Genomic DNA, 27589 nt, shown 5'->3' on the forward strand with positions numbered 1-27589 from the left:
TCCCTGCAAACGGAAGAAGTGCTACACCTGCCCCCACACTTCTTCCCTCACCACCATCCCAGGCCCCAGACAGTCCTTTCAGGTGAGGCACCACTTCACCTGTGAGTCAACTGGGGTGATATACTGTATCCGGTGCTCCCGATGTGGCCATTTATACATTGGGGAGACCCGCCGCAGACTGGGAGACCGTTTCGCTGAACACCGGCGCTCAGTCCTCCAGCAGTGGCGGGATCTCCCTGTGGCCACACTTCAATTCCACAGACCACTCCCACTCCGACATGTCTGTCCATGGCCTCCTCTAGCGTCAAGATGAAGCCACACGCAGGTCAATGGAGCAATACCTTATCTCCCGCCTAGGTAGCCTCCTACCTGCCGGCATGAACATCCAACTCACAGACCTCTGTTGATACCCCTGCCCCCCCCCCTTACCCCCATTCCTATCTATTATTTTAGTCTGGTTCTCTTTCTCTTTTTTCCCTCCTCACTACAATCTCCCCAGTCCTACCTTTCTTTCTCTTTTATTTCCCATAATTCTCCACCTTCCCCCAGCCCATTTCCCTCCAGCCTATCACTTCCCAGCTCTCTACTTTATCCCTCCCCCTACTTCTTATCCCCCCTCGACCATCCCATGTTACTTCACTCCTGATGAAGGGTTTCGGCCCGAAACGTTGACACTACCCCCTCCCATAGATGCTGTCTGGCCTGCTGAGTTCTGCCAGCATTTTGTGTTTTTATTTATTTCCAGCATCTGCAGATTCACTCGTGTGGACTCTTTCAACAGTTCAGTGTAATGGGCCTGATTATACTGAAGCAGAGGTATCATACCACATTCACCACCTTATTGATGCAATGTGTTTCTTTTTATCTGCCTTGGCTCAATGGTAGAACTGGTGTGGTAAATCAAAAGGGCAGGGAATCAAGGTCTCAAAGCAAGAGTATGTAATTTAAACTGACAGCAGTGAACTATGAGGATATAAATTAGACACAAGCAGTACTCTCCTGGCTGACATTCACCGCCAACTAGTTATTTAGCTCAATATTACCTGTGCTGGGAAAATTGACAACAAAAAACAGTTCAAAAGCATTTAATTGAACAAATAGCATTTTGGACTAAGGCCATGAAATCTGTTCTAAAATGCAAACTTGATTTTTATATTAAAAATAACAGTGCAAGTCTGAGATTAGAATGTTATTTAGAAGTTAGTAAAGCTAAAATAATGCTCAAATAGTAAAGGAAATGAAAATCAGAACAAATAAACAATAAAAATAACAATTCAGTGGGGAGGTTTATTCTGACAATGTGTAGTTAATACAACACAAATGCATCACAGCTTTGTATAGCAACTGCTTTGTCCATGACCGCAAGAAACTATAGAGTTGAAAGCAGCCCAATCGATCAAGCAAACCAGCCTCTCCTCCACTGGTTTCCCCTCACACTTTCCATTACCTTGGGGAAAGAAAAAGATCAAGGCCCTTCATACTGAGTCTGTCTCTCTCTTCCCATCGGGCAGAAGATATCAAACTCTTGAGAGGACGTACCACAAAACTCAAGGTCAGCTTCTACACTGCTGCTATCAGGCACTTGAGCAGATCTCTCAAATGCTAAAAGATGAACTCTTGATCTCCAAAACTACCACATTGTGGCCCTGGTCCTTTATTTACCTACCTACGCTATACTTTCTCTGTAACTAACATTACATTCTGCTTTTCCTTTTCACTACCACGATGTATGGAATAACCTGGCTGGCTGATACACAAAAGACAACAATAAAAATAAACCAATATGTTATGACTTCAGTATGCTATATCTTGTTCCAACAAAAGGGTTGCAGAAACATTTCAAGATAATCCAAGTTAAGGCATAAATTGAAAAAACCCTAGTTCCTACTTTCTCTGTTAGTAACATAATTGATGTAAACTGTGCTCAACCGATGTCTATAGAGTTAGATTAGGATGTTTGGATCCCTCTTCAGCTCACAAGTGTTTGATTAAAAATGGTGGTACTGTCAAGGAGTAACAGTTTAAGATGCAGTAACTTCAGATACTGGAACCTGGAACAGAAAACAAGATGCCAGAAGAACGCTGACTCAGGCAGCATCTCTGCAGGGAAATGGACAGTCACTGTTTCGGGTCAGGAGCCTTCATCTGGACTGAACAAGTACAGGAGAAATGGTCTGTTTAAAGAGGTGAGGGGGCGAGGAGAAGCAAGAGGTGGCAAGTGATAGACAAGCCAGGAAAGGAGGACTGAGTCATTGAATCATGCTCTCTAGGAACTGTACCCCCATCAGATGTACAGTACATAAATGGATCATGGAATGATTCTTGAAACCAGAACATCTAACTCACCTATGCTGATTGCGCATATCCATTAGGAATACAATGAGGTCTATCCGAGGTCGGGTGTGTTCATTTTCCACTGGCAACGGCAGACATTTTGCTAGATGGCTAAAATAAAAGTAATATTTTAAGTTCTCTAATGAAACTGTAGGCATGGGTTAGATAATATATATTCTCAATGAAAAGAACCATGAATACTGAATTACTGAAGGAAAATTTACAGTTATTGTTAATTCTTAGTTGTTAGCACCAACTGACTAGTACAGGAAATATACTGTACTTCAAGCCATCCGCCTGGGCTAAACACTACACACAGAGGAAGAGATGAAAGCTTTCTGCAATTATCTGATATTTAGTTAATCAGTTATACTCCTAGCACAGGGGTCACCAACCTTTTTTGCACTACGGACTGGTTTAATATTGACAATATTCTTGCAGACTGGCCAGCGGGGTGGGGGGGGGGGGGGTTAATCACAACCAGAATATAGGTGATAAATCAACTATAAGTCACTTATAAATGGCTAATACACTCAATTTCGTTTCTAAAAGGGTTTATCTAACGAATTTAATATTAAACACACAGCGTATATTTTCCTAGCATGAACATAGTGATAAGTCAATTATAACTCACTTACAAGTCAATAGCATCATAACATTTTAAGTAACGTTTGGATATTAAACACACAGCGCATATTTTTATCGTATAAACATATAAATCATTGCAACACACCAGTGAGAGGACAAGGTAAGGGCCGGAAGTCCCCGTACCGGGACCACGGTGGTCACAGTCCAGAGAAAGCGACTGACCAAGCAAGGAGTGCCCACACCCCACCCCCCGTAGGTAGGTAGGATCTATCGGCCGACAAAAGTTTGGCTCGAGGGATGACTTTCAGTAGATCGCAGCGAGGTAGCTGCTCTGCTACTTATGAAACTCTGAGCCCAAATTAGGTCGTCTGCGAATATTTTAGCACCGAGTTCCCCACAAACATTTGATGTGCTAAACAGATTTAGAGGCAGCTCCCATGCTCCAGGCCAGTAGCATTGGCACTTCTCGCCAGCTGCAAGGCGGCCGGTTGCCTGACGCCAACCACCAATCCCTGGCGCTAAAGTATCACTGCGTTTAGGTGACTGATGACCTCATGTAGGTAATGACTTCGCATGTGTTCAAGTTCAACAGTGGGCGTGACAGAGAATGAGGAAAGGTGCAGCTGATTCACATCGTTTCATATTGACAAATCATATTGTTTCCTCGCAGCCCGGTAGCACATGCTTTGCAGTCCGGTACCGGTCCGCGGCCTGCTGGTTGGGGACCACTGTCCTAGCATCTCAACATCAAAATGAGAAAATATCACACAGAAAGCTGCCCTCATTTTTTGAAAAGTGATGACAAAAGGCTGACTCAAAGCCAGAGTAATGAAGAACTAGGACACCTGTTCCTCCAGTCTGACCCATATTCAGTATTATGAGTGATCAACACCTAACTTCATATAATGTCTGGCTAAATAATGACAACTTGCTGAGCTCCCAGCATGCAGTGAAAGAGTCATTATGTCTACACACATACGCTTTACTGACAGCAATGTTGATCTGGAACCGGATATAAACCCGTCCTTACTGCAGCTGGCTGGGAAAAAGGCGCAAATTCATAAATTGCCTGCAACTGCTGTTGAAGGTTAGTGCGGCCACTGAGGTGTGGAAGTGACGGCTGCATCCTCATAAGCAGAGGCTTTTGCTAAGGAATAGCAGCATTCACCAGGGTGTCGACATACCATCTGGGATTGTTTATTAGCAAAATGTTATACTAAACAACAAAGCATAACGAAGCTAACTGGTCCCTCAAGTCTGCCTTGCCATTCAATATGGCCATGGCTGATCTTCCCCAGGCCTCAGTTCCTCCCCACAGCCTTCAATTTTCCAATTTTTAATGCTTTATGTGTCCTTGTGGAAGCCAGATCATTGGGGGTACTTAACAACACTCCAGAGTAAAGAATCCTAGTCACAATCTTCTGAGAAAAGAATTTATGCACTCAAGTTTTAAATGAATCCAATTTAATCTTGTAATGATGCTTTAGTGCAAGATTCTCCATTAGTGTAAATATCTTGACACCCAGCCATGAGATGCCACTAAATAAAATATCCCTGATCTTCCTAAACACTAAAGATTATACAGGAGGTCTATTTAACTGCTTATGATAGAATAACCTTCTCAGCACAGGAATTTAAGTAAAACTGCTAGACAAACTCGACAGGGTGAGCAACATCTGAGGAAGCACTCGAGTTCCTCAGTTTATTTCTCACTACAAATTTGAGCATCTGCAGTCTCTTGTGCCTCTGTCCTAGGAAGTAACTTGTTTAAGAATTCCTCCAATGTCAGTATATCCTTACTTAAAAAAGGGGACCAAAACTTTACTGCACATTATACTCCAGGTATGGTTCCAATAACACCTATTTCTAAATCTAATGTTCTTGCAATAAAGGTCAATGTGCCACTTGTAGTACTTTCCCAATTTATGCACAAACACACCCAGCTCCCTCTGTACTTCACTTTTCTGCATGTCTCAATTTAGATGACAAGCTGCTTTTAGATTGCTCTTACCAAAATACATGAACCACTGGCATACATCGTGTTGTCTTGCCGTAGCAGTACATTGCAATATATAATAAAAAAAATTATAAATTACAACATGTATTAAAAGATTAAATTAGTGCAAAAAGAAGAAAAAGTACTGAGGAAATCTGATGACAGAGGGGAAGAAGCTATTTCTGAAACATTGACAGTATGCCTTCCGGCTCCTGTACCTCCTCCTTGATGGTACCAATGAGAAGAGGGCATGTCTTGGGTGATGGGGATCCTTAATGATGAATGCCACCTTTTTGAGGCATTGCCTTTTGAAAGTGTCCTGGATGCTGGGGAGGCTCGTGCCCACGATGGAGCTGGCAGAGTTTACAACTTTCTGCAGCTTTTTCCGATCCTGTACAATAGAACCTCCCCACCCCATACCAGAAAATGATGCAACCAGTTAGAATGTTCGCCATGGTACATCTGTAGAAATTTGCGAGTGTCTTTGGTGACATATCAATTCTCCTAAAACTCCTAATGAAATACAGTCACTGTCTTGCCTTCTTTGTAATTGCATCAATATGTTGGGCCCAGGGTAGACCCTCAGACACTGACACCTAGGAACTTGAAACTGTTCACCCTTTCCACTTCTGATCCCTTGATGAGGATTGGTGTGTGTTCCCTGGACTTTCCCATCTTGAAGTTCACAATAAATTCTATGGTATTACTGATGTTGAATGCAAGGTTGTTGCTGGGACATCACTTAACCAGCTGATCTATCACATGCCTGTATGCCTCTGTCACCATCTGAAATTCTGCTAACAATAGCTGTGTTGTTGGCAAATTTATAGATAGCGTTTAAGCTGTGCCGACCTACCCAGCTGTAAGTGTAGAGAGAGTAGAGCAGCGGGCTAAGCAAACATCCTTGAGATGTGCTAGTGAGAATCCACAGACTGTGGTCTGCCAGTGAGGAAGGCAAGGGTCAAGTTGCAGAGGGAGGCACAGAGGCCCAGGTTTTGTAACTTGTTGATTAGAACTATGCGTAAAATTGTGCTCACACTTCCCCCCCACATTAAACTTCACTTGCCAAGGTTTTGCCCATTCAAACTACCCATATCCAGTTGATTATAGACTCCATCATCCCTCCAATGGATATGAACCTAATAGGCCAATGGTTACCCATTTTTGGTCTTCTTTGCTTACGCAATAATGAAGTCAAGTCAACTTTTATTGTCATTTCGACCATAACTGCTGGTACAGTGCATAGTCAAAATGAGAACGTTTTTCAGGACCATGGTGTTACATGACAGTACAAAAAACTAGACTGAACTACGTAATAAAAAAAACACAGAGAAAGCTACACTAGACTACAGTCCTACCCAGGACTGCATAAAGTGCACAAAACCATGCAGGCAGTACAATAAATAATAAACAGGACAGTAGGGCAAGGTGTCAGTCCAGGCTTGGACGGGTATTGGACGGGTATTGAGGAGTCTGATAGCTTGGGGGAAGAAACTGTTACATAGTCTGGTCGTGAGAGCCCGAATGCTTTGGAGCCTTTTCCCAGACGGCAGGAGGGAGAAGAGATTGTATGAGGGGTGCATGGGGTCCTTCATAATGCTGTTTCCTTTGTGGATGCAGCGTGTAGTGTAAATGTCTGTGGTGGCAGGAAGAGAGACCCCGATCATCTTCTCAGCTGACCTCACTATCCGCTGCAGGGTCTTGCAATCCAAAATGGTGCAATTTCTGAACCAGGCAGTGATGCAGCTGCTCAGGATGCTCTCAATACAACCCCTGTAGAATGTGATGAGGATTGGGGGGGGGGGGGGGGGGGGGGAATGGACTTTCCTCAGCCTTCGAAGAAAGTAGAGATGCTGCTGGGCTTTCTTTGCTATGGAGCTGGTGTTGAGGGACCAGGTGAGATTCTCCGTCAGGTGAACACCAAGATATCTGGTGCTCTTTACGATCTCTACCGAGGAGCCGCTGATGTTCAGCGGGGAGTGGTCACTCCGTGCCCTCCTGAAGTCAACAACCATCTCTTTTGTTTTGTTCACATTAAGAGACAGATTGTTGGCTCTGCAGCAGTCCGTTAGCCGCTGCACATCCTCTCTGTAAGCTGACTCGTCGTTCTTGCTGATGAGACCCACCACGGTCGTCTGGAACAGTCCCAGTCTGTAGGTATCTTCCCAGAACTTGGCATATTTTGTAAAATCTCATCCAATAGCTTCAGTATCTCTGCAACCATTTCCTTTAAAACAGTCAGATGCAGACCCTGGGGACAAGGTGACTTGTCTACCTTTAGTCCAATTACCTTATCTATTGTTATCCCTCATGGCAATAACTGCTGCAAGTTCTTCTACTGTGATTGAAATCAGCTCAGCAGAAACCTTTGGGATGTCTGCAGTGTCCTCTATCATGATGACTGAGACAGAGTATTGATTTACCTTATCCGCCATTTCTTGTTATTAATTCTCTGTAAAAGATAACTAAATTAGGCAAATTCCCTGGGCACAGCTACAATTAAGTCACACGTGACTGCCAATCTAAGTAAACCAAAGAGAACAGAAGTATATTGCCAAGCTCCACCCTGGACTGACTCACAACATGGCCATGAATATACATCAGGGACAGCAATGGTAGGTGGCAGTTAATCCTGATGAGTGCAAGGTGATGCATTTAGCTAGGATATACACAATGAAAGCTTGGTTCCTAAAGCTGTAATAGAGGAGCCTTGATGCCAATTATTTCTAAACGCGCCAGCAAAGTCGGAGACTGGCCCTTCAGCTCACCATATCCATCCTGTTTTTGCCCAACCACACTAATCAATTTTTATTTGACTTGGAGTCAGTCAATGTGGAAACAGGCCTTTCAACCAACCACAATCTCATCAACCAGTGGGCACTCATCTGTATTAATCCTATCTTCCATTGACTTGTAGCCTTCTATACAAGAATTTTTATCTCGAAATGTAAATGCTGTACAATTCTGCTTCCACCACTCATCAGAGCGGTATGTTCCAGGTACACGGCATTCGCTGGGTAAAAATGAAGCCGGAGCTTAGGAGGGATAATGGCGTCCAGCGGCTACTCCTTTGCTTGCATCTTCAGAAACAGCTCTATTTCCATCTTTAATATCTCTATTTTTCTCTTTCAGGGTTCATTTGAAGACCCTGATCCAGAGTTGCATGCTGATTACAGCTCTTTGCAGGAATGGGACCTGCTCTCGGGGTTCCATAACTGGCCGTTGTTCGGCATGCAAAAGGCTCAGCCTAAGGGTCCGGCTCGAATTCAGATGCGTAGGATCTCTGAGCTCTGGAGACGGGCGGATCGAGGGTCGGTGCCACAACAGGAGACCCGTCTGTTGTCGGGGGTGTCGGGGTGTGCCTGGAGACTCGAGATCTTTGCGATCTTCAGGCACAGAGTTCGAAAAAAAGTGACGTAAAGGACTTTTAACATCGTAAACCAGCGAGTTGTTTGTTATGTCTCCCCGCTCACTAGGAAAGTGAAGACACCTCTTTCTCCCTTATTAGGGAGAGAAAGAACCTGCGGGATGTCGAATACCAGGTGAAGCACGAAGTCTTTGGGGTAACTGCAAGTCTGTGTCTTTGCTGTTGCTTTGCTCACGCTTGAGTGCTCGGTGGCGGTGCCAACGCTTTTTTTTGCCAGTGGGGGGAGGGGGAATTGTTGCTCGCTGCTGCTATGCGTGGGAGGGGGAAGCTGGGGGTAGTACTTTGGGGTTCTAACATTTAACTGTCATTCATTCTTTGGGGCACTCCTCTGTTCTCGTGGATGGCTGCGAAGAAAAAACATTTCAGGATGAATGTTGTATACATTTCTCTGACATTAAATTGTACCTTCGAACCACCTCTTACCCTTTATCCTAAATCTTTGTCCTTTAGTTTCGTTCACCTGTGATCAGGAGAGAAGTGGCCTGTTGTCCATCTAATCCATACCCTTCATAATTTGTCATGTCCCATTTTAGTTTCCCTGCTCTGAGACTACATTTTTCTATCATTATTTAAATGGTGGTTTAAATTTCCTTTAAATATAGTAATTTCATCTGCTTCCACCACTTCCCCTGCAGCACATTTTAGATATCGGTATCTTGGTAAAAAATAATTGTTGTCCCTTCAGTCACATTGAGAACTCCTTCCACTCACCTTAAACCTCTGCCCTCTAGATTTTGATAAGGTGAAAAAGGAAGATAGGACATTAGCATTCATTGACTGATGAAGAGAATATGACAACAGAGAGGTTATGGGACAACTGTATAAAACATTGGTTACTCCACAAATGTGTTCAGGTCTGGTCACTATACTGTAGGAAGAATGCAACATGGTGCAAACATTCACCAGACTGTTGTCCGGAACAGAGCATTCCAGCTATAAGAACAGAATCAATAGGCTGGGTTGTTGTCTTCTCGCACAGAGAGTACAAGTTTAAGGTAATGAATCAAATTCAGAGTTGTACAGCATGGTAATGGGCTGTTCAACCCAACTCATCCATGCAACCAAGATACTGTTTTGTCCATATCCCCTTAAATCTTTCTTATTCATGTACTTGACTTTTAAACATTGTAACTGCAGCCGCCTTTACTGGCAGTTCATTCTATACATCCACCACCCTCTGTATGAAAATCTTGCCCCTCAGATCCATCACCTTAAACCTATTCCCTATAGATTAAAGCACCCCCTACCCTGGGAAAAAGACTAACCATTGACTCACTATCCCCAATTTTTTAAACCGCTACATCACCTCTGACCCTTGTTCAATCCAGGGAAAGCAATCCCAACGTATCCAGTCTCTTCCTGTAACTTCAGCCCTCCCATCAACACAACATTACTATGAATTTTCTCTTTCTTTTAAAATCTTTTTATTAATTTTAAACAAACATAAATGAAACATGAATACAGAGAGCTTCTGAGTACATAATTAATAGTGTTACGAATGTGGAGCAACTCTGATGGGCCGAAGGGTGCAAAGTCCCCCCCCCCCTCCTTTTTGAGAATCGCAAGATCACTATTATTTCGGGTCTGAGACCCAGGAAATGAGAGAGATTCACAGCATGTCAGTAATGAGAGAGACACAGGATAACAGCAAAGGCAGTTGTTATAGACAATGCAGAATACACAAGGTTTGGAATATCTCCCAACAAAAAGCGGAACGGAACCACTGATTACTGCTATTGTCTCTTGGAGAAGGAATTGTGTATTGAGTACTGTACTATTCATTGAAACCCCTCAGGGGACAACCAGAGTGGTCTGGTTGAGGGATTGCATCATCCCAACCTGACTGACATCTGAGACCCCGTGAGTGAGGATAAAAGATGGGTCTGGGGAACACCCCTTAGACACACCAGGAGAAACGTACGAGACCAGTGGGGGGGCTTGTGTGTGTGTCCATCCTTGCCTGGGTGGCGAGTCCTCCACGGAACGGTCTAGCTAAAGGACGGATACGGATCAAGACCGTACCAAGGAAAGTCGGCAAGTTATTCTTCTATTTCTCTCTCTCTCTCTCCAACAATTGCAACACAGCGACAAACAAACGACGGCAGCCTGTGTGAACTGAAACAAACTTTATATTTCCATCGGACAATTCATTATCCCCTAGACAACGATAGAGCTTATTTCTTATTGATTATTATTATACCCGCACTTTTAGGTTTAGTATTGACGATGTATATTATCTGTATATTTGCATTGATATTATTTTTGTGTATTTTTGCTAATAAATACTGTTAAAAATAGAATCACCAGACTCCAACGGACGCCTCTATCTTTGCTGGTAAGTAACCCAGTTACGGGGTTCATAACAATAGGTTAAGGTATAAATACAAATAGATGATAGTCCATAGATAATAACCTACCAAACTCATAGTAATTACGAAAAATGGATTAAATAAGAACCCCCCCCCCAAAAGAAAGAAACCTAACCAACACGGGCCATTGCATTATGTCAAATGCAATGACACAGTAGCGTCAATAACTCCGCACCTCCATCCAAATAATTAAGGATAATAAAAGTGTGAACTTTCTCTATACAGTTTGTAGCTAAATCACACCCTTCCAAATACACACAGTACTGCAAGTGTTACCTCAGTGTTACAAGTGTGTCTCACCAATGATTTATCCTACTGCAAGATGAAATCCCAACTGTAATGCTCGAGCTTCAGCTGAGGAAGGCAAATATACCATACACCTTCACCACTCTGTCTACCTTTGCTTCTTTTGAGGAACCTGCACCCCCTTACTCTCACTATTCAGTACCCACTCCCCAGATTCAGAAAGATCTGAGGAAGAACTATTTTCACTTCACAATATTAAATAAGATATGGGTGGCACAGCTGTTGCCTCGAGGCCAGAAAGCAGATTTTAATCCCAACCTAACACGCGTGGAGATTGCACATTCTGCTTGTGCCTGTGCTGGCTTCCTCACACTTCTCAAAGACACGCAGACTGGAATTGGTTTATAACGGTCACACTTACAGCGAAAAGACTGTCTTGCATATTGTGCATAACAAATCATTACACAGTGCATCGAGGTAAAACAATAACAGAATTCAGAATGAAGTGCAACAGTGAGAGAAGCAAGCAAACAATAAGATACAAGAAGATAAGGTCGATTTTGAGGTCAAGCGATTGTCTAGTGAACCAGTCTTACATCAGTGGGTAGGTGTAAATTGCCTATGATGAGTAGGAACAATACCAGACTAACAGCACGCAGATGGCTGAGCACAACTCTAATCCAAGTGCTCTTACTACATGGTCCAGCTGAGATTTCTCCTTTCCGGATCACTGTCTCAGGGGAGCAGCTAGCCACAACGTCTATTACGTTTAGACTCATACAACTATCCTGTACCCTTTCACCCATTTCCCACCCAGCAAGCAGGGGTTCAAAACAGTCTCAGTGAAACTCTGATTCACTTGTACCTCCACAAATCTAGTGTATTTCGGTATGTGTAGGTGTCAGAAAGTGGTGTTTCCCACCCCCCCCCCCCCACACTACAGAAAACAAATGTGGATCGGACTATTGGTTTGTGTAGTAACTGTGTTCAGTTCTCAGAGTAACTGAGGCTACATCCACACTAGACCGGATAATTCTGAAAACGCCGGTTTCGCGTAAAAACAATAGGCGTCCACGCTATGCGTTTTTGAAAATATCTCTATCCACATTGAAACGGATATTTCAGAGAATCTCCTCCTACTGCACATGCAGTACCGAAAACAAGCGATATGTTTGGTGTCGAATCTCACTGTAAAAGTGCACGTTTGTGTAGTTACAGACTAGAAAAACTTAAAACGACGGACAGCTGTTGGCTCTCACCCTTACTTAAACTAAAAAAAAACTTAAAACTAAAAAAAGACAAATACTGGAGAGTACAGTGGCAACAGACAGGGAGTTCACGGACAGATAGACCCCGCTGACGACGAACATTGAAAATCTGACTAACTCTATTGCATTAATAAAGCACCTTGTTAAATGTTTTAATGTCTGTATCAGTGTTATCTTGTATTTCCATACAATGTTACATTAGGCTGTTACACATCTATTGTCAGAGAAGTACTTGCATAAATAGGTAAACCACCTTCATACGAGCAAGGACAGAAAACAGGGCAAAGTGAGTACAGTATACTTATTTATTCAGTAAGTTATGGGTCAAAGTATTTGGTGAGTACATTTCTAACTCTTCTGGCTTCAGTCTCGTTGCTGTCTGTTCTGAAATTGTTAGGTTGCGTTCAAGAAAACAATGAAATAGCGCGCTGCCGTCTGATAGCATTTTCAGAAGTCTCCGGTTACCCCGTCCACACTGATATGACCGAGCAGCGTTTTCAAAAAATATCCACCTTGGAAAGCGTTTTTGAAAAGCTCCAGTTTCAGGAGACGAAAACACCGTTTTAGTGTGGATGGAGGGTGAAAACAAAGAGAAAAAGCTTCGGTTACGGATTTATCCGGCGTAGTGTGGACGCAGCCTGAGCTTCTGGTTCTCTCCAGTCTAATTTCCCACTTCACTCTGACCTCCTGCACTAATACAAGGTCCAAGGCAAGCCCAATTCATTTTCCATCTGGGAACATTGCAGCCTCTGAAATCAATATTAAATTTCCCAAAGGAGAGACAAAAGACTGCAGACGCTGGATTCTGGCACAAAAAAAGTCTGCTGCAGAACACAGCAGCTCAGGCGTTGCTACTGTGGTGGGAAATGGACAGATAATGCTTCAGGTTGAAACCAGATGAGATGCATCAAAACATCAACTGTTTATTTCCCTCCACAGACGCTGTCTGACCTGCTGAGTTCATCCAGCATTTTATCTGTTGCACCAAATTATCCTACTTTAACAACTTTGTCTTTCTTCCTGCCTGTATCAGAAATGGCCATTTCTACCCATCATCTGTGATCTTGACCTAGTTCTACTTCATGAGAATTGTCCAGTCAGCTGGACACATATCACGGTTCTATTCGCTATACATACCACAAAGCAGAATACAACTGTCACAGTGAGTTATCGAGCCTCACCCCAACAGATAATTCTCCTTATCCTACCCACTGGTGGCACAGCAATGCAATGGTTACCACAACGCTTTATAGTACCAGCGACCCAGGTTCAATTCCCACCACTGCCCGTAACGAGTTTGTTCGTTCTTCCCATGACAGCATGGGTTTCCTCCAAGCGCTCTGGTCTTCTCCCACAGTCCAAAGACCATAAAATACAGGAGCAGAATTAGGCCATTTGGCCCATCAAATCTGCTCCACCATTTCAGCATGGTTGACCTAATTTTCTCTCAGCCCCAATCTCCTGCCTTCTGCCCCTATCCCTTCATGCCCTGACCAACAAGAATCTATCAACCTCTGCCTTAAATATACATAAAGACTTGGCCTCCACAGCTGCCTGTAGCAAAGAATTCCACAGATTCACCACCATGGCTAAAGAAACTTCTCATCTCCATTCTCAAAGGACACCCCCTCTATTCTGAGGCTGTGTCCTCTGGTCTTAGACTCTCCCACCGTAAGAAACATCCTCTTCACATCCACTCTTACTAAGGCCTTCCACCATTCGATAGGTTTCAATGAGGTCACTGCTCTTTCTTCAGAATTCCAGTGAATATAGGCCCAGTCATCAGATGGTCTTCACATGACAAGCCATTCAATCCTGGAATTATTTTTGTGAACCTCCTTTGAACCCTCTCTAGTTTCAGCACATCCTTTCTAAGAGAAAGGGCCAGAAACTGCTCACGGTACTCCGTGAGGCCTCACCAGTGCTTTGTAAAGTTTCAACATTGCACCCTTGCTTTCATATTCTAGTCCTCTTGAAATGAATGCCAGCATTACATTTGCCTTCCTCACCACAGATGCAACTGTGCAAATTAACCTTCAGGGAAAGCTGCACAAGGACGCCCAAATCCCTTTGCACCCCAATTGTTTTTTGTATTTTCTCTCCATTTAGAAAATAGTCAACCCTTTCATTTGTTCTACCAAAGTGCATGACCAGACACTTCCCGACACTGTATTTCATCTGCTATTTCTTTGTCTGTTCTCCTAATCCAAGTCCTTCTGTAGCCTTTCTACTTCCTCAAAACTACCTGCCTTCCACCAATCTTCATATCGTCTGTAAACTTTACAACAAAGCTATCAATTCCACCATACAAATCAATGACATACAGTCGGCCCTCCTTATCCACAGGTTCTGTATGCACGGATTCAACCAACCATGGATCGGGAAAACCCGGAAGTGCTCTTCCAGCACTTGCTGTTTGAGCATGTACAGACTTTTTCTCTTGTCATTATTCCCTAAACAATACAGTATAACAACTACTTACATAGCATTTACGTTATATTAGGTTTTATAAGTAATCTAGAGATGATTTAAAGTATATGAGAGGATGTGCATAGGTTACCGCGGATCGGGAATCGAAAAAAAAACAGAAGTTTTCTAAGTCAGAACAGGTACATCCGGTATTATTTAGCGTCAGTTAGTCAAATGTTTGTCTCAGTATATAGTATATATTTTACCTTTCTATGCATATAAAACACTTAAGAAACATACGTATTTCAATAATTAAACCACTGCATTGCTTAATAATAATTGTAGCTTTCATCGGGGCAGGGCCTTCACATACCCCATTATTCTCACTTTATCCTTGAAAATTGTTCCGATCATTGACTGACTGTAGCCTAACGCTTTTCCAATGACCGTTGGCATTTTACCTCTTTCCGATCGCTTTATTATTTCCACTTTATTTTGAATCGTGATCATTTTCCGTCAATGAAACACTGCGGGCGGTGGGTCCCAAGCTCCACCGGGTCCTAAAGTCCACCGCACTAAGACAGGTTAAATAAGGTCTGGAACTCCGCCAGGTCCTAAAGTCCACCACGCTGAGATAGGTAAATAAGGGACTTGAGTATCTGTGTGTTTTGGTATCCACGGGGGGGTCCCGGAACCATTCCCCCACGCATAAGGAGGGCTGACTGTACAAGATAAACAGAATTGGTCCCAACAGACCCCTGTGGAACTCCACTAGTCACCGGCAGCTAGCCAGAAAGGCTCCCTTTATTCCCACTCTTTGCCTCCTGCCAATCAGCCACTGCTTTATCCATGCTAGAATCTTTCCTGTAATTCCACAGGCTCATAGCTTGTTAAGCAGTCTCATGTGTGGCACCTTGTCAAAGACCTTCTGAAAATCCAAGTACACAACATCAACTGATTCTCCTTTGTCTATCCTGCTTGTTACTTCTTCAAGAATTCCAATAGATTTATCAGGCAACATTTTCCCTTGAGGAAACCATGCCTGACTACAGCCAATTTTATCCAAGTACCCTGAGACCTCATTCTTAACAATCGACTCCAACATCTTACCAACCACTGAAGTCAGACTAACTGGCCTATAGTTTCCTTTCTTCTGCCTCCCTTCTTGAACAGTGAAGTGACATTTGCAATTTTACATCCTTCTGGAACCATTCCACAATCTAGTGATTCTTGAAAGATCATTACTAATGCCTCCACAATCTCTTCGGCCACCTCCTACTGAACTCTGGGATGTACACCATCTGGTCCAGGTAACTTATCTACTGTCAGACCTTACAGTTTCCCAAGAACCTTTTCTCTAATTATAGTAACTTCACACACTTCACACCTCTGACACCTAGAACTTCCACCATACTGCTAGTGTCTTCCACAGTGAACTTTTCCCCCGTTATTACTTCTCCAGCATAGTTTTCCAGCAGTCCAATATCCACTTTCATCTGTCTTTTACACTTTATTTATATATATGTAACCCCCCCTATGGGTTATTTTACCTTAAGCTCTCTAATCAATTCTGGTTCATTACACAACACCCAGTCCACAATAGCTGATCCTTTGGTGGGCTCAAGCATAAGCTGCTTGAGAAAGCCATCTCGTAGGCACTCTAGAAATTCCACCTCCTGTAATCCAGCACCTACCTGATTTCCCCCAATCAACATGCATATTAAAGTCTGCCAAGACTATTGCAACACTGCCTTTTTGGCATGCATTTTCAATCTGCTGTTGTAATTTGTAGGCCACATCCTTACTGCTGTTTGGGGGTCTGTATACAGCTCCCATCAGCGTCTCTTTACCCTTGCAGTTCCTTAGCTCTATCCACAATGATTCAACACCTTGTGACCCTATATCACCTCTTTCATTTTTTTCTTTGATTTCATCTTTTACTAACAGAGCAATGTCGCCCCCTCTGTCTTCCTGCCTATCCTTTTGATACAATGTGTATCCTTGGACATTAAGCTCCCAGATATAATCTTTCTGCCATGATTCAGTGATGCCAATATCATACCTGTCAATCTATAACTGTGCTGCAAGCTCATCTACCATATTCCGTATACTGCACACATTCAAATACAACACGTTCAGTCTTCTATTCACCCTTTTCGATTTTGTCCACTTTAACGTTGCAACTCATTCAGTTGTCTGCAATTTTGTCCTGTCAACAGCCTCTCCTCACTACAGGTCGCCTGTGTTTGTAAACCAGCTTCAGCACTATTATCCATCTTTCCTACAACACTCCTTGCAGCTCAGGACACTAGCTCAAACTTTTGCTTCCTTACTTAGTCTGAGATCTTACCAACATCTGCCTCCACAAACTCCCCACTGACTGTTCTGGCACTCTGGATCCCACCCCCCTGCAACTCTAGGTTAAACCCCACCATGCAGCAGTAACAAGCCTTCCCTCTAGGATATTAGTCCCCCTCCAGTTCAGGTGCAAACTGGCCCTCTCTATAGGTCCCAACCTCCCTGGAAGAAAACCCAACAATACAAAAATCTTATGTCCTCCCTCCCACACCAACTTCTTAGCCACATATTAAACTGTATAATCTTCCTAGTTCTAGCCTCACTAGTACGTGGCATGAGTAGCAATCCTGCAATCACAACCATGGAAGTCCTGCCCTTTATCTTAACACCTAACTCCATGAACTCCCTATGCAGAACCACATAACTTGTCCTACCTACATGGACCACAACTCCTGGCTGTTCACCCTCCTACTTAAGAATGCTGAGGACTCGACCATCCGGGAATCTCGTTCTCACCCACAGAACCTCCTGCCCATTCTCCTAACGAATCCCTGATCACCACAGCATGCCTTTTCTCCCTACTTCTCTCTGAGTTACTGAGACAGGCTTAGTGGCAGAGACCCAACCGTTGTGACTTTCCTCTGTTAGGTCATTACCCCTCGACAGTATCTAAAGTGACATACTTGTTGTTGAGGGCAATGACCACAAGGGTACTGTGCACTGGCTCCTTAACCCCTTTCCCCTTCACGACTGTCACCCAGTTTCCCGTGTCCTGCACCTTGGGTGTAGCTACCTCTCTATATGGCCTATCTATCACCCCCTCAGACTCCTGAATAATCCAGAGTTCATCCAGCTCTAGCTCCAACTCCTTAACGCAGTTTGTTAGAAGCTGCAGCTGGATGCACTTCTCACAGTTGTAATTGTCAGGGACACTGGAGGTATCCCTGCCTTCCAAAATCCTGCAAGAAGAACATTTCACTGCCCTGTGTTACGTATTCCGGCAACAATAAATATATGTGAGTTAGGCAAGGGTTTTTATAACAAATAACACGTTTATTAAACACTGAAAACAAACCCCCCAAAAGTAAACAAACACTAACGTAACCGGAAAACAGCTGCTGTGCGGCAGCTTAAACAGTTCTTAAAGCGATGCAGCAAAAACAGTTCTTAAAGCGATGCAACTCAAACAGTTCTTAAAGCGATATGCCGAAAGTTCAAAATGCTCACAGTCCATTTAAAAGGAGAGACTTTTTAAAGCGATTTAAATTCTCTTCCACGTCGTTGTCCTTCGATCCCCGGCGTCAAACTCTTCCCACGTAGAATTTTTATGAAACATTAACGGTTTAAAGGCACTGACCTTTCCTTCCACACTCTGTCCTCAATCTCCTGCTATCCCAGCAGAGATTAACACGAGAACAGTCAACAAAATCCTTCCGAATGAGGATCACACAAGGTCGAAACCATTCCACCGTCGAAATTCGATTCTCCTCGATCTTTAACTTCCTAAACTTTTATCTTCACTCTTCACAGTAAAGAAACTGCTGGCAATAACCTTTTAAACTTTAGGCAATAGATAAAACTTCATTTTCCAACTAAACTGCGTCATCACATTAAATCACGCAGTGGCATGAAGTCAGCTTGGCAAATCCAGCCACGAACTGCCCCACCTGACAGGGTGGGGTCTTCCTTTTATACCCCGTAAAAAAAACCTGTCACATGACCTCTACTGGCAGGAAAATGACGTCACTCCACCATCACAAGACCATTACCTCAAGTCCAGTATAGCTTCAACCCCAGTCACGTGACAAGGGTACCACTGTCACGGGTACGTAACACCTGGCTGTCATTTCTACTATCCTAACTCAGCAGATATAGAGAAGGAAAAAAAGTGAGGTTTTCTTTACTTTGCTTTCTCTAAGTGAAGCCTCGAAGAGCTAACACTTTAAGATCACCGCTCTGGTGGTCCAGACAATGGCCACTGCGTTTGCCTCTGCCTTCCTTTTATTTGCTCTTACTAATCAATCCCAAACGCCATTGGTCACTGGTCAACGCACAATTATGCCGTCACGACCTACTCGTGCTTTTTATTCTCAGGCAGTGGACCTCCTCCTCAAAATTCCAATATCCAGATTGGCCGCTGGTCAAAGGCGTACTGTTTGGAAGGTTAATTGGTCATTGTAAATTGATCCGTGGTATCTTTGAATCACAGGTTGCTGAGTGGTGTGGCTGAAAGGGCCTGTTCCATACTGTATCTCAATAAATAAAAGTTACTGAAAACAAAAAAATGTCTTCTTAGTTCCAATTCTGACAAAGAACCCGAACTGTTACCTGTGTACCTCACTCTACAGATGCTGCCTGATCAGCTGAATATTTCCGGCATGTCCTGATTTACTTCCAACACTTCACACACAAAATGCTGGTGGAACACAGCAGGCCAGGCAACATCTATAAGGAGAAGCGCTGTCGACGTTTTGGGCCGAGACCCTTTGTCAGGACTAACTGAAGAGAAAGATACTAAGAGATTTGAAAGTAGTGGGGGGAGGGGGAAATGCGAAATGATAGGAGAAGACCGGAGGGGGTGGGATGAAGCTAAGAGCCGGAAAGGTGATTGGCAAAAGTGATACTGAGCTGGAGAATGGAAAGGATCATGGGACGGGAGGCCTCGGGAGAAAGAAAGGGGGGGGGGAGCACCAGAGGGAGATGGAGAACAGGCAGAGTGATGGGCAGAGAGAGAGAAAAAAAACAAACAACTAAATATGTCAGGGATGGGGTAAGAAGGGGAGGAGGGGCATTAACAGAAGTTAGAGAAGTCAATGTTCATGATCCCACCCCCTCCGGTCTTCTCCTATCATTTCGCATTTCCCCCTCCCCCCACTACTTTCAAATCTCTTAGTATCTTTCCTTTCAGTTAGTCCTGATGAAGGGTCTCTGCCCGAAACGTCGACAGTACTTCTCCTTATAGATGTTGCCTGGCCTGCTGTGTTCCACCAGCATTTTGTGTGTGTTGTCTGAATTTCCAGCATCTGCAGATTTCCTCATGTTTACTTCCAACACTTGTAGTTTCTACTTTTGAAACCTAATCAGCTTGTTTAAGTGTCAAAAGAATTACGTAAGATAAGAGGCACTGATCTGCTGAAAAGTCCAGAACAAGAGTACAAAGTCCTAAAGTAATAGCTGGACCACTTCAATTGAAATCAGGAAATACTTAAATAAAAGAGAGAACAAATACATTGGAGAAAATTTTGATGCCATTGTCACAAATGCAACATTTCTGAAATAAAGGCAACCCATTACTCCATCACCCATTACCAGGGTACCACTGAGCCCAACGGATTTCAATGTGCCTGTAATTAGCAGAACTTACACATTCACTTCAAACGACCTTTTCTCCTTCAGAATCGCCGCCGCAAGTTCGTCCAGAGGAAGAGCTTCGGCTCCAACTAACTGCAAAGACAGAAATACTTTTAAGAGACTTGTAAATTTAACTTATCTCTCATGCATCAACCCCATGCAAGATAGACTTCCAAACTGAAGACAAATTCCTAATTGCCTCGCTCCCCACCTTTCAGTAAGATTTTGTAAAGGCTCAGAGATATTCAACCAGGCTGCTGAAAGAGGGCAATCACAGTCCGGCTATGCTCTCACCCAACTTACTAAAGCTAGCAACTCACCTCTCCCCACCATCCCTGATCAACTCGTTGGGGTGTATTCAGATATTGAAGGGTGGAGAGGAAGAGATGAAGAGAGGAAAGGACAAATGCATAGGTAGGAAAGGGCGAGACAGTCAGACCAGGAAAGGTAGAGTGGGACGAGGAGTGGGGGAGAGAGGAATGAATGAGGGAGTGGAGGCTGTGAGGAGAAGTGCAGGAAAAGTTGATGGAGAAGGGGCGCCGGGCCAGAGGGGACAGGTGGGGGACTAGGGGCACCGGATCGGGAGGGGAGAGGAGGAGGGGGGATGAGGGAGGGGGGGGATGAGGGAGGGGAGAGGATGGGGAGGAGGGGGAAAAGGTTAGGGTGGAGGGGAGGGAATAGGTTAGAGGGTTAGGGCGGAGAGGAGGAGGGGTTGGTGAACAAGAGGGGGAGCGGAGTCAGTGAGGGATGAGGGAGGAGGAGGGTCGGGTCCGTGAGAGGAGAGGGTCGGTTCGGTGATGGAAGGGGGATGAGGAGGGGAGAGGATGGGGAGGAGGGGGGAAAGGTTAGGCTGGAGGGGAGGAAGGGTTGGTGAAGGAGAGGGGGAGCGGAGTCAGTGAGGGATGAGGCAGGAGGAGGAGGAGGGTCGGTTCGGTGACGGGAAGGAGGAGGGGGAGGGTCCATACCAGCATAGTGGCCGTGTTGAGGTCCGGGTGTTTATTAAACGGCCTCAACGTCGCCATGTCCCGCCATCCGCTTTGAAAAAGCCCCTCCCATCTTACGTTGTCACGCAGGGTGCAGATTACATTACGTCATGCCGAAACGACTTGTCATGCGCAGCCATTAGAGTCAGTACTGCTGAGTTCAGCGTCGCAGCGACATCTGCAGCTGGGAGGACCACGGACTCCCGGGCTCCGTCGTTCATTGCAAACACTAAGCGCTGTCAGAATGAGTCAGAATCAGGTTTAATATCGTGAACTGTGTTGTTGTATGGCAGCAGTCTATTTCAGTTCATAATATTAAAAACTATAATTTACAATAAGTATTAAAGGAAATTAAATATGTAGTTTAAAGGAAGAGCTAGTGTTCATGGGTTCAATGTCCATTCGGAAATCTGATGGTAGAGGGGATGAAGCTGTTCCTGAATCGCTGAGCGTGTGTCTTCAGGCTCCTGTACCACCTCCTTGATGGTAGCAATGAGAGGATGGTAGTCTTAGCGTGATGGGGATCCTGAATGATGGATGCTGTCTTTTTGAGTCATCGCCTGCTGAAGGTGTCCTGCAGTGCTGGGGATGCTAGTGCCCACCATGGAGCTGGGAGAACTTACAACTTTCTGAAGCTTTTTTTCCGTTGCTCTGCTGTGATCCCTCCATACCAGACGGTGATGCAACCAGAAAGGATGCTCCCATGTTACCCCTGTAGAAATTTGCAAGAGTCTTTGGTGACACACCAAATCTCCTCAAGTCCTAACGATATATAGCCGTCCTGCCTTCTTTGTGATTGCATCGATATGTGGGGCCTAGGATGGGACATCAGAGATATTGTCACCCAGGAACATGAAACTACTCACATTTTCCACGGCTGATCCCTCGATGAGGACTGGTGCGATCCCTCAACTTCACCTTCCTGAAGTCCACAATCAATTCCTTGGTCTTAATGACACTGAATGTAAGGCTGTTGTTGCGACACCACACAACCAGCTGAGCTAGCTCACTCCTTTATGCCTCCTCGTCACCATCTGAGACTCTGCCGACAATAGCCGTGTTGTCTGCAAACTTAGAGATGGCACTTGAGCTGTGCCTGGCCACACAGTCGTGGATGTAGAGAGAGTAGGTGTTATTTCCAATTAACACAGACTGTGGTGAGGAAGTCAAGGATCCAGTTGCAGAGGGAGGTACAGAAGCCCAGGTTTTGGACCCAGTGATTTGAACTGAGGGTATGATTATGTTAAACACTGAGCTGTAGTCAATAAACAGCAGCCAGCTGATCCAAGGCCAAGTGGAGAGCCAGTAAGTTTGCATCCACTGCAGACTGATTGTGGCAATAAGCCAATTATGGTGGATCCAATCCTTCCTTAGGCCAGAGTCGGCTCTAGCCAGGACCAAACTCTCAAAGCACTTCATCACAGTGGATGTGAACGCCACTGGGTGATGGTCATCGAGGCAGCTCACCCTGCTCTTCTGGGGCACTGGTATGATTATGATATGGTACCCCTCAACCGTCAGGCTCTTGAACAAAAGGTCACAACTACACTCACCAGCCCATTATTGGTTCCCACACCACTTTAAAGACTCTTTATTTTGTCATTTTGTGTTCTCATTGTTTATTGCCATTTATTTATATTTGCTTTTGCACAGTTTGTTGACTTAGCACTCTTTTTGATCTGTCAATTGCTGAGTATGCCCGCAGGAAAAAGAATCTCAGGGTTGTATGTGGTGACATGTATGTACTCTGATAATAAAACTTACTTAGAACTTTGTTCTCAGTTCCCACCGGGTACACATCAGGGCCTTACACCTTGCATGGGTTCACCCTCTTGTATAAAGTTCTGACTTTAGCCTCGAAAACAGAGATCACGGGGTGACCAGATGCTGCAGGGATTCACACAAGTAGCTTTAGTCTCCTTTTCAAAGCAGTCACAAAAGGCGTTGAGCTCATCTGGGAGTGAAGCATCACAGCTTTGTAGGAGGTAACCACCTGCAAACCCAGCCAGAGCTGTTGTACATCCGATTCTGTCTCAATCAAAATTGGGTTTTTTTGCCCTTAAAATAGCATTTGCTAGGTTGTACTTGGACTTCTTGTATAGTTCTACATCACCAGTCTTGAATGCCACAGATCTAGCCCTCAGCAGACTACAAATTTCCTGGTTCATCCACAGCTTTTGGCTTGCATATGTGTGGTATGTTCTCGAAGGAACACACTCACCTACACAGATCTTGATGAAGTCAGTGAGAACTGTGGCATATTCGTTCAGACTTGTAGATGGATCCCTGAATATTGTCCAGACCACTGACTTAAAGCACTCCTGTAAGCATTCCTCTGCCTCCCTCAACCGTACCTTCTTGGTCCTCACCACTGATGTTACGGCCTTTAGCCTCTACCTATACTGGGTGTAGAGGTACAGCCAGACGATCAGACTTCCAAAAGTGTGGGGTGGGATGGTGTGGTACAGGTACTTGATGGTGGTATAACAGTGGTCAGGTGTGTTGGCTCCCCTGGTTCCACAGGTGATATGTTGGTGGTAGTTGTTCAGAGACTCCTTCAAGCTGGCCTGGTTGAAATCTCCCATAATGATAGGGTGCACAGTTTTGTGCCTACTGTTTACATTACTCCGCTCCGCCAGTGCCTGTCTGACTTTGGAATGTACACTGCTAATTCCCTCGGCAGATAAAATTGATGATATTTGACTGCTAGATGTACCAGGTTATGTGAGCAAGACTGAGACAGAACAGCCACTTTTGGTCACTACGATGAGTTACTCATAAAGCATTCTCCACCTACTCTGCCTTTTAAGAGTCTCAGCTTTCCTATCCTTGCAGAGAATCATGAAGCCATCGAGCTGCAGCGCTGCATCTGAGATGGATGAAGATAGCCATGTTTCCATGAAGCAAAGTACACACCAGTCCTTGATATCCCTCTGCTTCAGCAATCTTGCTCTGAGGACTTCCGTTTTATTTTCTAGAGACTGTACGTTCGCCAACAGGATAGTCAGGATTGGGGATCTAGAGCCTCTGCATTTCAATTGTATTTGCAGACCGGCACGCCATCCCCATTTACGTTTACTTAAAGGTGAACACCACTCGCGGCCTGAATCTCCCATTCAAGGTTCATTGATTTTGAGTATCCGTAGAATTCCTTAAACATCTTAAAAAGGTGTTGCTAATTGCAGTGCCCATGGCTGTGACTATGGATTTCAGCTACAGTAATCCTAAATGGGAATATTTGATGATTCCCATTGGAGATGCACAAAGTTTCTCCTTGTGAACATGGTGTTGCAGACCCGGACTGCTGGATTCTATCTGCAAAGATTTTGCTTGTTCTGCTCACTGCTTCCAAAAGTTTCATGGTCCTTTGGGCATTTAATCTCCTCCCCCTTTATCTTTTTAGTCTTCCGTTCCAATGCCCAAACTTTTCTCTTTGTCTTCAAAATCACTAACTTTTGAATAATATTGGTGAAGTGGGGGCAAAATTGGTGACAACGAGGTGCATCAGAGTTGGGCATATGTTACATTCTCCTGAGGCAGTCCCCTGGAATCGATGGCAACTTGCTTCCTGATGATAGGTCTCAGCCTGAAAAGTTTATTCATTTCCATAGATGCTGCCTGACCTGCTCTAGCTTTGTGTGTGTGTGTGACTCTGGATTTCCAGCATCTGCAGAATCCCTTGTGTTTATGATACGTTTCCTCTGTGAGATGTGGGATTGTGGTTGTGGGGACTGCAGGTAGGGCAGACGTGCTCGACAGGGCAGGCGGATGGTTGCTTTATGAGCTGAAGCCCTTCTTCTGCTTCTCTTTGCTCCCAGCACGTGGCCTCAAGGCTCTCAAGACCATCCCACCTATAGAGGTCAAGAGGTGATTTTCTTCACAGAAACTCTTTAGGTCATCCTTGAATCTCTTTCTTAGTCTGCCTGGTGATCTCCCAAAACAGAGGTAGAATAGAGTGCTTATTTCAAAGGACTGGTATCAGATTAGTACCTGCCCAACACACTCTTTTCAATTCAGATTTCCAAAATATGTAATTATTGGGTTTCCAGTTACTTCATCGGTACAATATCATTATCATCATTACATTCCTTGTCGTATGATGTGAGTGATCATGGTCTTTGACCATGATTGTTCTTGGCAAATTTTTCTACAGGAGTGGTTTGCCATTGCCTTGTTCTGGGCAGTGTCCTTACAAGATGGGTGACCCCAGCCATTATCAATAATCTTCAGAGATTGTCTGCTGGCGTCAGCGGTCACACAACCCAGGACTTGTGATAATCACCAGCTCGTAAGACCATCTACCACCTCCTCGCATGGCTTCTCATGACCCTGATCAGGGGGGCTAAGCAGGTGGCTACATCTTGCCTAAGGGTGACCTACCACCCAAGTACATTACACTTGGTAATTTTAGCGTACCTGGCTAACACTATGATTATTGCTTCCTGTCTAATTTTTCCCAACCCCCGGCCACATTTCTAGTTTAAGAACTTGTAAAAAAAAATTTCTGCCGAGAAGCATCCTACCAGATATATGGTGGTGAAAGGCTACCATTGCATCATCAGTTACTTCTTGTGCTCCATATGTTGTTTCAAAGAAAAGCAAAATCTACAGATACTGTAAATCTGAAATAAAAACAGAAACAGGTGGAAATACTCAGCACGTCAGGCAGCATCTGTGGGGAGAGGGATGTTATCATCATCGTGTGCCGTGTTGTGTGACGTAGGTGATCATGGTCACATGACCATGATTGTTCTTGGCAAATTTTGCTGCAGAAGCGCTTTGTTATTGACTTCTTCTGGGCAGTGTCTTTATAAGACGGGTGACCTCAGCCATTATCAATACTGTTCAGAGATTGTCCGCCTGGCATCAGTGGTCGCATAACCAGGATTTGTGATTTGCACCGGCTGCTCATATGACCATCCACCACCTGCTCCCATGGCTTCATGTGACCCTGATCCAGGGGGTTAAGCAGGTGATACACCTTGCCCAGGGTGACCTGCAGGCTAGTAGAGGGAAGGAGCGCTCTACACCTCCTGCCACCCAGGGAGGGATAGAGCTATGATGTATTGAGCTGAGTCCAGTACTCTCTGCAGCTTCTTGCATTATTGAATTGTCACACCACACCAAGATGCAACCAGTCACGACTGGTGAGACAAGATTTTGCATGAACCAAGCCAAGCTGATTATCTCCACTCTTTGTGTGCTTTTTCAAATGTAAATAAATCCTGCTCTTGGGAATTTTTTCCAGTTATATCCTTACCACTGATTGAAGACTCACTGGTCTGTCAATATCTGGCTTATCCCCACTGCCCTTCGTAAATAATGGGACAACATTAGCTATTCTCCAGTCCTCTGTTCCCTTGATACCAGAGAAGATGCACAAATCTCTTTCACTGCCCCAGCTATCTCCTCTGTTCCTTCCCATAGCAGCATAGGATGCATTTCATCAGGTCCTAAGTATCTGTCCACTTTTATGTACTTCAAGTGCAGGAACCCCAACTCTTCACAAAGCACATCACTGACTCAGACAAAGGGAACATGCTAAATACAGTATATTCAAGTTTGGGTGACTATATGGGCTGTGAGGAAATACAGTGGGGCTTAAGGGAGATATGGACAGGTTATGTGTAAGGGCAAGGACATGGCAGATAGAATATGATGTGGAAAAGCAGGAGGTCATCCACCTTAGCAGAGTTTTTTTTTGAAGTGGAGCACTTACTGGAGTTTCTACAGGAAAGATATAAGTAAGGTTGAAAGGATACAGAGAAAATTTACAAGAATGTTGCTGGGTCTGGAGGACCGAAGTTATGAGAAAAGATTGAATAGGTTAGGACTTCCTTCCTTGGAACGCAGAAAATTGAGAGGAGGTTTGATAGAGTATACAAAATGTCGAGGGGTATAGATAGGGTAAATGCAAACAGGCTTTTCCCCTGAGGTTGGGTGGGGCTACAACCAGAGATCATGGGCTGAGGGTGAAAGGTGAAAAGTTTTAAGGGGAACAGGAGGCGAATTCTATTCACTCAGAGGGTCGTGAGAGTGTGGACTGAGCTGCCAGCATAAGTGGTGCATGAGAGCTCGACTTCAATGTTTAGGAGGAGTTTGGATAGGTACGTGGATAGTAGAGATGTGGAGGCCTATGGTCCTGGTGCAGGTTGATGGGAGCAGGCAGTTTAAATGGTTTCGGCATGGATTAGATGGGCCAAAGGTCTCATTGCTCTGCTGTACTTTTCTGTGACTCTATGACTGTTTTTTTTTTTAAGGGAGTGAGATTAGAAAGTGTTGATGTTCACAGACACACACACACAAGATGCTGATGGAAC

The 27589-nt window shown here is 44.4% G+C and overlaps 1 protein-coding gene across 1 annotated transcript in view; it reads right to left on the reverse strand.

Annotated features, from left to right (window-relative positions):
- pane1 (proliferation associated nuclear element) overlaps positions 1-21442 on the reverse strand; it is a 34355-nt gene extending 12913 nt beyond the window's left edge. Inside the window, exons 1-3 of the mRNA XM_073034126.1 lie at positions 21252-21442; positions 20300-20379; positions 2347-2445 (exon numbers count right to left, since the gene is read on the reverse strand). Coding sequence (XP_072890227.1) covers positions 2347-2445; positions 20300-20379; positions 21252-21308 — 236 coding nt within the window. The 5' untranslated portion in view covers positions 21309-21442. The remainder of the gene's footprint in view (positions 1-2346; positions 2446-20299; positions 20380-21251) is intronic.
- Positions 21443-27589: the final 6147 nt, after the last annotated feature.

Source organism: Hemitrygon akajei, chromosome 31 (assembly GCF_048418815.1).
Source record: "Hemitrygon akajei chromosome 31, sHemAka1.3, whole genome shotgun sequence".
Lineage (NCBI taxonomy): Eukaryota > Metazoa > Chordata > Chondrichthyes > Myliobatiformes > Dasyatidae > Hemitrygon > Hemitrygon akajei.